We start from the raw sequence: 12,918 nt of genomic DNA on the forward strand, positions 1-12,918 counted from the left end.
CCCCATTTAATGATAATGAAAAAACAGATAAAAATCCAAAACAATAGAAGAATGTAGAGGAAGGAGAGAAAGCAGCAGTCAGTTGAAATTTCAACAAATTTTTGGAAGACAGAATGCAGACAAAAATGTAAGATTTGGCAAGACAAGACAAAGAAAGTTTTGTCTGCAATAGTGAAAAAGAGGTTACTGAGGAGAAAACTATGAACAGAGTGATTAACTAAAAGCTCCTCAGGGAACAGTGTTTATACCAAGGGCCCAAAAATGACATGCTAACAAGTATGTACCTAGAGGAAACAAATATAGAAGAGTCACACACACACATGCACACACACGCACATACGCACACACACACAGGTACACACACAGAACAATTTGGAAAACATTTTAACTCCAAAATAAGACACCAGGGGTCCCTCATACTAACAGCTGGCCCACCCTCCACATACACTCCAAAACTGCTGCTCACCTATTTAGCAGCTCTAATCAGTATTTCATTGACTGTCTGAAATATATATGGGTGCCTTTTATTTGAGGAAAACCTATAGAATAATAGAGGGGGCAGGAGATGATAAAAATACACACTCTGGGGAAAATTAATTCAACTAACAAAAGAAAACTTTTAAACATCTCTAAATATTATGCTTTGAAAGAATTTAAAACTTATTACATTCATAAAATAAGAACAAGATACTATGAAAGAGGAACAGAGAGCAAGAAAGAGCTCTTAGATAATAAGAAATCTTAAGTAGTAAGATATGACCATAGTAATAAAAAATGATCAGTGGGGTTAGCAAATTATTTGAGACTGGGGTCCAGCAAGATAAGTACATGGCCTGTTTCCTAAGAAATAATTTCATAAGACATAGAATCCACAATATATAAATTCTACAAAGCAAGGTAAAATCCCAGAAAATAATAAAGGCAAATCCCATGGTGGTCACTATGCAGGGACAGGACCATGGAGCAATCATTCAAGCAATTTATTAACAAAGCACTGAAGATAACTATAGATTTAGGAACAGACAATAAGCTATCAATCTTGAAAAGGCAAAAGGAAAATAATAGAAGACAAAAGTAAGAAGATGAAAAGAAGACTGGAAAGAAAGGCAGGGGCTGACATCTTCATTCTGAAAAGTGAGAAGCCAAAAGATACTATCTGTGGTTCTTGGGAAACCAAATAGCATGAGCATTTATCATTATTACGCAGGTTGTTCTTCTTTTTTTTGGTACCGGGGATCGAACTCGGGTCCTTGGGCAGGCGGCGGAACTACTGAGCTAAATCCCCGGCCCCACACAGGTTATTTTTTAGCTAATAATAAATGCTAACTATGTACTAGGCACTTACTAAGAATTTTCAGGGGCTATTCATTTAACTGTGTAATACAATTGTTAAAGTGATCCTTGAAGAAAACAAAGTACAAATATTTGATCTGGGGATATAGCTCAGTGGCAGAGCACTTCCCTAGCATGTGTGAGACCTCGGTTAGATCCCCTGCACCACAAGCAAAAGTAAAGGTAAAACTTTTTAAGTTACAAGACAGGAACCAATGATGATCATGTAATTTAAGAGGAAGAGAGAAATGAGGGGTATAGGGAACACAGGTTGATTCTTTATATTTTGGGACAAGAAATAAAAAGATAATCATCTCTAAAACTGGTAAGTCAAGAAACAAGCAAAAGTATACTATCTAGAGAATGGAGATCATCCCCAGAAGAACTAAACTGAAACAATTTTTTTAGAATTACAAGTGATTTCCTCAGGAAACAGGACCAGAGAGGGACACAGGGGACAGAAGACTACCAATCTCATACATAAAGTAAGTTCAGTATTATTTCCATTTTTAGCCACTAAGTGATTTACTTTGATCGTTTATTTTAAATTTAGTTATGAATTTCTTGTCAAAAACATAGCTATCTAATCTATCTGACTCCTCAGGCAGGGGAAATTTTGTACTTTAATGGTTTCCAAAGATTGCTCTAATAATGCAAGCTTAACAAAGTCAGCATCTCCTAAAATACACAATTCACAGTCCAAAAACCAGTTTACCGGGCTGGGGATGTGGCTCAGTGGCACAGCACCTGCCTAGAAAGCATGAGGCCATGAGTTCGATTCCTGGGAGCATAAAAGAAGAAAATACCCAACCCACAGTTTACCAACCTGTGCCATCATTAATAGCTAAGTTCTTTATTCGTCTTTTTAAGAGTAAGAAGATTTCAATGCCCTGTTCACCACAAGAACAAAAGAGAAAATTCTTGGTAAAATTACTAACAAACCTGTCACTTGCACAGTAGGCCAGAGCTTCAGGAATGACCACAGTGGCAGAAACGGGTTGAGTCAACCTAGATAGATGCTGTAGAGGGTGGCCTAAATTCAGCAATTGATCTTATACACTGTTCAGCCAAGGTTACAGACCCCATAGTCCAGGAGCTCAAGCCGGCCCTCATGCACATTCAGGTTAGCATAATGCTCACTTCCATTATGCTTTGGGATTTTTGTTTTGCTTTGTGGTACTATGGATTAAACTCAGGGCCTTTGCACAGGCTATAAGTCCTTTTTTATTATTTTGACAAATGCTTTTGCTAAGTCACTAAATTGTCACTAAGAGGTTCAAACTTGTGATCCTCCTGCTTCAGTCTCCCAGAGTACTGACATTACAGGCATGCCCCATCATGATTTTAATTTTGAAAAAGCAGCATTCATATAAAAATTCTAAGTGCCACCTTCTGAGTCAGAAGAGGCAGTCTCCCCAGGGACAGTGGGTCCTACTTCACCACATTTAGTCTGCCTCCCTACTTTATGTCATCAGCCTGGCCTTGTAGGTCATCTGCATTTCTGACCCTTGCTGCAGAAGAGATTGCATGTTGATAATACACCTCACCAATGCCAAGAGTCTGTGAAGAAGGACCCTTACTATCAGGTGGCAATCAGGAGGCAACTGCGAATGCATCAGTCACACTGATTCCTAGCAGCAGAAGTTCTAGAAGGCGGTTAGCAGCAGTAGACAGAAGCTATTCCTACCTAAAAATTATTTCTAAATAAGTATTTTAAATCAATGGTTCTCTTTACTGGAGTATTACATTAGAGCCACCTATGCAGAAAAAAATATATGTAAGAATTGTGCGTGTCTAAAAATCAAGAATTTCTTTCTTTTTTTGGGGGGGGGGGTAAGAGTTGAGACAGGATCTCACTATGTAGTTCAGGCTGGCACTGAACTCACTATGTAGCCCAGGCTGACCTTGAACTCACAGTGATCCTTCTGCCTCAGCTTCCCAAGTGCTAGGATTATAGGCATGCACCACCCACACCTGGCTTTTTAAAAATAAGAATTTTTACACAGGCCTATTTGACTGCAACTTATTCCCTGCCAACTGCTTTACTTTTAATAGAACTAGGACTGAATGAAGAAAAGTAGTAAATACTACTGATCAGTATCAGAAGATAACACATAACAGACAGAAATAAAAACTAAACCACAAGGTCCAATAATTAATACTGTAACCTATATTTTAGATAAAATTGTCATCATATACTTACATTTTAATGTTTCTCCAGCATATGGTATGTGCAGTTTGAATCGGTCACAGTTAGGTCCAGGAGTCAATGAAGTACAGCTTTATGAAGGAAGAGAAGATATTTTAAAAACAAATTTTAAAAGCCTACATACTTATAATATTTAGTAAAATCAGTAAAAAGTGATCCATAAAGGTAAAAGATTAAAACATTGGCCTACAGAACAAAAATCAAAGCAAAAAAGCCTTTATGGTCTGGGAGGCCAAGATAGTAAGCCTTGCCTTAAAACCAATCATCCATTTATCTCACAGTACAACTTATATCTTCTAACAACAAACACCATCGATGCGTCAAATACTCCTCTCAAAGAAGTGCATCTCAACTTTTAAAACTATGTGTATTATCCAAAATGGGTCTCTAGTCTTTGATGCCAAGAACTATAAGAGAAAAGTAATTTTATGGTCATATTTTAAACATAGACTTTTAGCTTTCACCGTTAGTACAGAAAAGCACCCACTTTTGGCCTTTTGCTGGTGCCAGATGGTTTTCTTACTTTCCACCCAGGTACACGCTTCCTCTAGATTTGGCACACTGTAACTTTCATCTGCAGGAGAGCATGATGCGCTGCACTCGATTTCAGATAAGATGCAAATTTTCCGGGGGTTTGAGTTAGTCACCCAAGTCTCAACATCTTGCTTTTTTTTTTTTATCTATTACTTCACAAAGTTCTACAAAGTTCTTTCTTCCTTATTCATATTTACTCTGTAATATATCTCACGATCTTACAAGGCAGAATTTCAACTACATAACAGCAGTATTGGCCTCATATGTTAATAAAATACTAATATGAAACCAACTGAGGAGGTTAGATGCCTTCATTTCATTTTTTAAAAGTAAGATAACTTATAAAGTAAAGCAAGGAGACTAATTTTCTTTCATAATTCTAAAACTAACCCTGAAGCAATTCTAAAAATTGAACTTACAAAACCAGTTTAATGGATAGAGCAGTTGGAATAAATGTACAACTTCCTTAGATGGCCACTTTGAAGAGTAAAAGTCAATTGAAAATAAATTCAAGAAATGTTGGCTTGGCTTTAAAGAAAGTAGCTCAGTCTTCACACCAGATTTACTATTACTTCTTCACAAAACTATTTGAATGTAGGAGAGAGAGAAAAAAAACCCTTTAACTCAGATGTATTTAACATAATTCACTAGATTAATTATTCCTCTTTATCATCAGTAACTAAAAAAGAAAATACCAGTTTAAAAAGTAAACAACAAGAGAAATGCAAATTAGAACAATAGTGAGATACCATCTTATTCCAGAAAGAATGTCTACTGTCAAAAAATCCAATAACAAATGCTGGCAAGGCTGCAGGGGAAAAAAGGAACCTTCCACATTGTTGGTAAGAATGTAAAGTAGTACAACCACTATGGAGATAAGAATGGAGATGCCTCAAAAAACTAAAAATAAAAATTCCACTTGACCCAGCTATCCCTGACTTCTAGGAATCTTCCCAAAAGTTAAAGTCATCCTTATTACAGTGACATATGCATATCCATGTCTATAGCAGCACAATTTACAAAAGCTAAATCTTGGAAATAGCCTACATGTATATCCATCAACAGATGAATAAATAAAGAAAATGTGATAGTTTTACACAGTGAAGGACTACTCCGCCTTAAAGAAGGATAAACTTGAGGCAGTTGTAGTTAAATGGATGCACCTCAAGACCACAATGTTAAGTGAAATAAATCAAACACAGAAGTTTAAATATCACATAGCTTCTCTTATATAAGAAACTCAAAATATAAAGAGCAAAATAAAGGACAGGAAATAGGAAGTATGAGATCATTTTCAAATGGGAAGGAGAAGGAGATAGAAGGGAGGAGGGAAGGAAGGGAAAAAGAATTTTTTTTTAAAGAATGGAAGAAAAATGGAAATGAAGCTTTTTCAAATGGGAAGGAAATGAAGAGGTGGAGGGAGAAGAAAGGGATGGGAGGAGAAAGAGACAAAAAAGAATTAAGATGTGTTATGCACAAACTCCTCACAATAAATGTAATCATTATATATTGCAAATATGTACTAATTTAAAAAATAATAATTGAAAAATTAAAATGAGGAAACTGAGACAAGAAAATTAAACAACAAAGTTGTGCTAGCAATTGAACAGTAACCCATTTTCATTTTTCACAGATTTTAAGAACATATTTCCTTTCAATATAAAATAACCTTCAGGGTACATTTTATAAACGGTACCAAAATATTTCCCTTCTACAAGTTGGGTGTCTGATATTCAAAATGCTGAGGGTCTTCTGATTTCAGATTTTTTCATACTTTGGAGTATTTGCACATATATAATGAGATCTCAGAATGGGACCAAAATCTAAACATAAAATGCATTTATGTTTCACATATAGCTTCTACACCATGGCCTGAAGGTAATTTTATACAGTATTTTTAGTGCACCTACATTTTGACTTCAACCCTGACATGAGGTCAGGAGTGGAATTTTCCATTTGTGGCATCAGATGGCACTCAAAAAGTTTTGCACGTTGAGGCATTTTGGCTCTTGGGTTTTCAGATTAGGGATGTTCAATCCATAGTATAAATTTTTCTAGCTCACAACACAGTAGTTACCTAAAGAATTAGGGAAAGCACATAAATTCTAGCATTATTAAAGATAATCTAGTGATAGTAAAGACTACAACAGGCCGGTGATATAGCTCAGTGGTACCGCGCCTGCCTCGCAAGCGCAAGGTCTGAGTTCGATCTCTGGTACCGCAGGAAAAAAAAAAAAGACTCTACAAAACACTAAGAATATCCAAACTGCAATGCTTTAAAATGATGAAAAAGATTCACAACCCAGAGTCTTTGAAGCTTGAGGATCAAATTATCTATACAGCAAAAATGGAAATTAGTAATAGTATAGGAAATCCTCAGGATTCAACGTGAAATTGTTTTGTTTCTGAATGGTTATATCCACTATTGTGCCACACTTCATATTATTTACTTTATATTTTACCAGGAATAGAAGAGTATTTTTGTGCCCTACTACTTTACCTTCCTCCCTTAACATATCAACAACTGGTTCCCGCAACCTCAGGCTGTTACAAAGTACATTTCTACATCTGAGTGATTCACTTATTGTTGATGGCGTGGGGAGGGGGTGTCTGTTTTTCACTTAACTAAGATTTATTGAGTACTGTTCTAGGTATTAGGAATACAGTGGATAAGAAATACAAGATCTACAGTCTCATGGTTATTTCAATTCTAATGAAGGAAGAAGAAATAATAAATGGGACAAATATATAAAGATGCTTTTAGATTACTAAATGTTATGAAGAAAATAAGACCGGGTGCTACAACAGGAGCCACCTTATACTGGAAAATCAAGGAAGACCTGTGGAGAAGGGCAAATCCCAAACTTGAAGAACAAGAAGGGGCCTATCATTCAAAGTTCTGGCAAACAGCATTGCAGAGGAAAGAGCAGGTGCAAAGGCATGAAAGCAGAAACATTCCTGATGTATCTGGGGAAATCTTCACAAATCCAAGCAATGACTCTGGGGCAGAGTGAATGAGGAAGGAGTAACAGACAGGGACAAGGGGTAAGCAAATAGATCATGCAGAGTCTTGCAAGTGGTGGCATTTAATTCAGCTTTCGTGCCAAGCACAAAGAAAGGTTTTAAGCAAAAGAGTAACATTATCTAATTCTATGTTTTTAAAAAGATCACTGTGTCTACAATACAGCAAAAGAGACTATAAGAAATAAAGTAATTAGACCTTCTTTATATTGTGATGTTACAAAACTTCACATTTCCTTTGTGCATGTGCATGTGCATGTGCATGTGCATGTGCATGCGCAGTGCTGGGGACGAAACCCGGCACCTCATACATCCTAAGCAAGCCCTAGGGTACTGAACTACACCATCCCAACCCACAGTTTCACATTTCTGACATTCATTATTTCTCACAGTTTCTTTGGGTCAAAATTTGGTTAAGGTTCTAGATGGTCTCCCATGAAACTGCAGTCAGAAATCAGTGACAGATAACTAACAGCAGGGAAATCCATTCATCTAGAAAATTGTTTCCTTGCACAAGTATGAAACAGTTACTAAAGAAAAAAAATGACCGGCTTCATTAACTTTATATTTGTATAAAGGCAAACTATCTTCACAGATAGTTACAAGATTTAAAAAACCAATATTCCAAACAGAGTAACTCTTAACAAAATAACTGCTGACAGTTAAAATGTAACTTCAAATTTGTCCCTTAACTATAGTTCCTCAGTGCTTACTCACATGTGTCAGGCACTGTGCTAAGAGGTGGAAATATAAGCCTGGTGTAGTGGCACATGCCTGTAATCCCAGCAGTCTAGGAGGCAAGGTCAGGAGGATCATAACTTTATGACTTAATGAGGTCCTACGTCAAAATAAAAGGAAAAATGGACTGGGGATACAGCTTGGTGCAAAGGCCCTTGGTTGGAGAGAGAGAGAGAGAGAGAGAGAGAGAGAGAGAGAGAGAGAGAAGAGAGAGAGAGAGTTGATATTACAGTGTAAAAAGATTTTAAAGAACTATGCTGTATAGTATGCCTTTTCCCAATTTCAACTTACCACAATATACTAAGAATGCACTATTTTAAAGCTTAACATTTGGGAAAACCGAGGAAATTGAACTCACATTCTATAGATTATGCAAGTAGGAATTACCAGGTAGGAATTCTTGATAAGATCAAAGGAGGTAGTTTACTCTAGTACCTTATTACAGAAATTGCAGTTAAACATTAATAAAATGCTAAGCATAATAACCTTTGCATACTCTCATCCCTACAGTCTCTTATTTTACCTTTAATCATAGAAGTCTTAGTATTATTATTTTCAAATTGTAGTTGTTTAAGAATCTTGGTGCCAATAACGTTTACACTTTTTTAAATATAGCACAATATAGCACCCAGCAGAGCACTAAGCACTCAACACTGACAAAATTTTACCATATTTTAATAATCACCAACTAAACTCAAAATTGCCATTGTGCAGTTGATGTCTCAGAAGCCCTGAGGATCTCATGGGCACTCAGTAAGAGCACTGGGACTGGAAACTAATTCCAGAGAACTCTGGCCACATCTTTGTCACTTTCTGGCTTAAAGCTAAATCTATTATTTGCTTCTGTCTAGAAAAAAAAAAACCAGTAATTTAGAACATTTCTTTAGCCCACCTAAAAAGAACAGAATAGATGAATCCAGGGTTTCTTCCCTGAGTACGTCCGTTTCCTTTGCCCCATTAATTTACCATTTGGCATGTTCTCCTACATAGCTTCCTGTTTTCTTGATGGTGACACGTGTGCTTAACCAACAATATTTAACATCAGCTAAGAAGGAAGTCTTCAGCTTTGGCAACTTAAAATAACAGTTAACTGTGAAATAAAATAGGCTCCAAGACCAATAATTGCCTTGTAAATACAAACTGCAATGAATAATTGTTAGTTCATGATATTCATCACATTTTCATTTTATAGAATTAATGTTTCTGAACTAAATCTAACATCAATAATTCCACTCAAATTAAATCAGTTTCAAATTTACAATAGTTTCTAGACTGGATGTAGCAGAAAAGAAGCTAGAAGACTGATATCTTAACATCTGCCTAAACAATCTACAAAATGCAAAGGCACTCAGACTTCTGATACAATGAATATAGGCAGCCTTGAGAATTACAGCCAATTTAGCTGACTACATCAAATCTCCTAAAGTCAAGTTACCGGGCCTTTATTCAAGGAAATGCATGAATTACAATTAGCAAAACAATGCAGAAAAATTGCATTGAGGTAGATTTTTTACATTGTTCTCTGGGGGAATGCTACTATCTACTTGATGACATATGATATTTCTAATATGTCAAGTATATCCTCTGTATCTCTAGTGCCTAAAATCTATTTCCAGATCCAACTAGAATGTGATGTATTTGATTCCTAGCACAGGATTCGAAAATGCCATTACCTAAACAAGTGACTTATTTTAGAATGTTTTAAAAATTACAAAATTCGGGCCGGGGATTTAGCTCAGTGGTTCCGCTGCCTGCTTCACAAGCCCAAGGATCCGAGTTCGATCCCCAGTAAAAAAAAACTAGGAATTTGCAAAAATTACAAAATTCAGATATTTGAGAAAACGATGTTTGCCAGTTCACGTGACATCAACTGTTATTCCCAGCTTCTATGCCATATCTTCATTTATAAATGATAAATTTCAACTCTACTCTAGGGTAGAGAATATTTTTAAATATTGGTAGGTGTTCCCATAACAAAACCATGGTTTAAATTACAATGTGATTTCAGTAGGAATGATGGGCTCAGCTACTTTTTTGACAGTCAACTAGGAGGGGGAAATCATTTAACTTTTTTAGACAGATGCATAACTCACTAATTTTCAACCTTTTTTTTTTCTGATACATACATTTAATTCACTCTACCAACAAAGAGAATAAAGAAGGAATGAGTAGAATTATCTCAGTAAGTGCAGAATAAATGTTTGATAAAATTAAGCATCCAATCATAATTTTAAATTCTCTGTAAACTAGAAAAATGAATATCTTTATTTTGATTAAGGCTATCTACCGAAAAAGATCACGGTAATATTATAACAAAATATTAAGTTTTTCCTTTTGAGATAATAAGAAAAGGATACCCGCTCTCTCACTACTTTCATTCAATATTTTACTGGAGGTCCTAATCAGAATCATGGGGGAAAAAAGGGTACAAAGACTGAAAAGGGAGGAATCAGGCCGCTGCAGAGAGGCAGGTCTGTGCACGCCCTACCGAGGTCCCGAGTCATGCGGAACACACAGAATCAGCACGCGGCCCGGCAACAATCCACCAGACCCCCACCCCCACTCCTCTGTACAGCCACCTGGTTCCACACTACAAAGTCGCAGAGGACATCAGACCACCACACCATGGTACTGAGTCCCGCTGCTCCCAGCCCAGAGGTAGGGGCTTCTGAGCCACCGTCCCACTGCTCCTGGTCCAGAGGAAGGGGCTTCCCAGCCACCATCCCTCCCGCTGCTCCTAGCCCAGAGGATAGGGCTTTTGGGCCACCTTCTGTCCCGCCGCTCCTGGCCCAGAGGAAGGGGCTTCTGGGCCACCATCCCTCCCACCGCTCCTGGACCAGAGGAAGGGGCTTCCCAGCCACCATCCCTCCCGCTGCTCCCAGCCCACAGGAAAGGGCTTTTCGGCCACCATCCCTACTGCTGCTCCCGGCCCCTGTCCCACCTCTCCCAGCACAGAGGAGGTAATCCATGCAGGCGCCAACAGCCGCCCCCCCCCAAAGTTGAAATGAGAAAACACGTAAATAAGTCTCAAAACCAGACTTCCAGATCACCTACAGCAACCCCAAAGGGAAATGAGATGGAACACTCTGATACTCAACCACCGGGACCTACTGAACTGGCAACAAAAGGGGATCTGGAAAAAATGAAATCAGAAATAATTTCTCAGATAACAGGAGAAATTGTGCCCCTAGTGCAAGACATGATTAATAAATCCAGAGAGGAGCTCAGGAACATGATGGAATCCCAACATAGGAAACAAATGGAATCCATAAAACAGATACAAATAGATTTCCAGGACATGAAAAACTCCATTGAAATTTACACAGCAGAATGAGCCAATGTGAGGACAGAATTTCAGATATAGAAGATAAGATTGCAGTTAGTGACCAGGAAAAGAAAAATTGCTTCACAATTATAAGGGAACATGAGAAATCAATCCAGCAGCTGCTAGATGATGCAAAGAAGAATAACATAAGACTGATTGGGCTCAATGAAGAAACAGGAGAGAGGGGAGATGACATAAAAAATCTCTTCACAGAAATAATGGCAGAAAACTTCCCAAGCAGGGGGAAAGAGCTTGACATACAGATAAGTGAGGCATATAGGACTCCAAATAGCCTTGATCAAAAAAAATCTACACATAGGCATATAATTGTTAAGATTCCAGAAACACAACAGAAGAACAAAGTTCTACAAGCAGTTAGAGAAAAGAAACAAATCACATACAAAGGAAAGCCCATCAGAATCACAGCAGACTTCTCAACAAAAACCATCAAGGCAAGAAGAGCTCGGAGTGACATATTCCAAGCCCTAAAAGAAAACAGCCTCCAACCCAGACTGATATACCCTGCAAAACTATCTTGCAAAATGGATGGAGAAATAAGATACTTGCATGACAAAGAGCACCTTAGGAACTTCGTGAATACCAAACCAGCACTCCAAAGAATTTTACACAATAGCCTAGGAACAGGCACTGAGGATCACAACCCCAGGAAGCAAAGCAGAATGAACCCATCTGGCATGATAAGAAATTGAATGTAAAGGGGGGAGAACCCAACAAAAAGAAAAAGTCATGGCAATGACAAGTCAATACGTTTCAGTTATAACCATCAACGTTAATGGTCTCAATTCACCAATCAAAAGAAATAGACTGGCAGAATGGGTCAAGAAGCAAAATCCAACAATATGCTGCATACAAGAAACACACTTCATTCAAAAGGAAATTCATAGACTGAAAGTTAAAGGGTGGAAAACAATACTCCATGTGACAGGAACCTGAAAAAAAGCAGGAGTAGCTATCCTCTTTGCAGATCAAGTAGATTTCAAACCAACACTGATTAAGAGAGACGAAGAAGGACACTACATTCTTGTAAAGGGAAGGATCCAAGAGGAAGAGATGACAATCATAAATATCTATGCACCAAACACTAGTGCGCACAACTATATAAAACAAAAACTAACAGACATGAAAAGTCATATATGCACTAATACAATTGTAGTGGGGGACCTCAACACCCCACTGTCACAAATAGATAGATCAACTAGACAAAAAATAAGTAATGAAATACTAGAACTTAATCGAACTCTTGAACAAATGAACTTAACAGATGTTTACAGAGTCTTCCACCCCACAAAATCAGAATACACATTCTTCTCAGCTGCACATGGGTCATTCTCAAAAATAGACCACATACTCACACAAAGAACATGTTTAAGTAAGTGCAAAGGAATTGAAGTTATCCCCTGTATATTAGTAGACCATTGTGCGATGAAATTGGAGATCCATAGCAAAAGAAACTCAAAAAATTGCATAAACACATGGAAATTGAACAACACACTTCTGAATAACCAATGGGTCACAGAGGAAATTAAAGAAGAAATCAGACAATTTCTTCAATTAAATGACAATGACAATACAACATATGGGAATCTATGGGACACAATGAAAGCAGTCTTACGAGGGAAATTCATAGCAGTGAATACGCATATTAGGAAAACAGAACGACCCCAATTAAACAACCTGATGCTGAACCTCAAGCGTCTAGAAAAAGAAGAGCAGGACAACCCCAAAGCTCATACAAGGG

General features: G+C 37.5%; 1 protein-coding gene across 5 annotated transcripts in view; it reads right to left on the reverse strand.

Annotated features, from left to right (window-relative positions):
- Babam2 (BRISC and BRCA1 A complex member 2) overlaps nt 1-12,918 on the reverse strand; it is a 413,096-nt gene that overhangs the window by 375,411 nt on the left and 24,767 nt on the right. For all 5 annotated transcript variants that reach the window (XM_013070150.3, XM_021253641.2, XM_004839227.4 and 2 more), the window contains exon 3: nt 3,536-3,612. In XM_013070150.3, coding sequence (XP_012925604.1) covers nt 3,536-3,612 — 77 coding nt within the window. The remainder of the gene's footprint in view (nt 1-3,535; nt 3,613-12,918) is intronic.

Source organism: Heterocephalus glaber, unplaced genomic scaffold (genome assembly GCF_053883595.1).
Source record: "Heterocephalus glaber isolate CG9 unplaced genomic scaffold, H.glaber_assembly_v1.0 deba00001457, whole genome shotgun sequence".
Taxonomy (NCBI): domain Eukaryota; kingdom Metazoa; phylum Chordata; class Mammalia; order Rodentia; family Bathyergidae; genus Heterocephalus; species Heterocephalus glaber.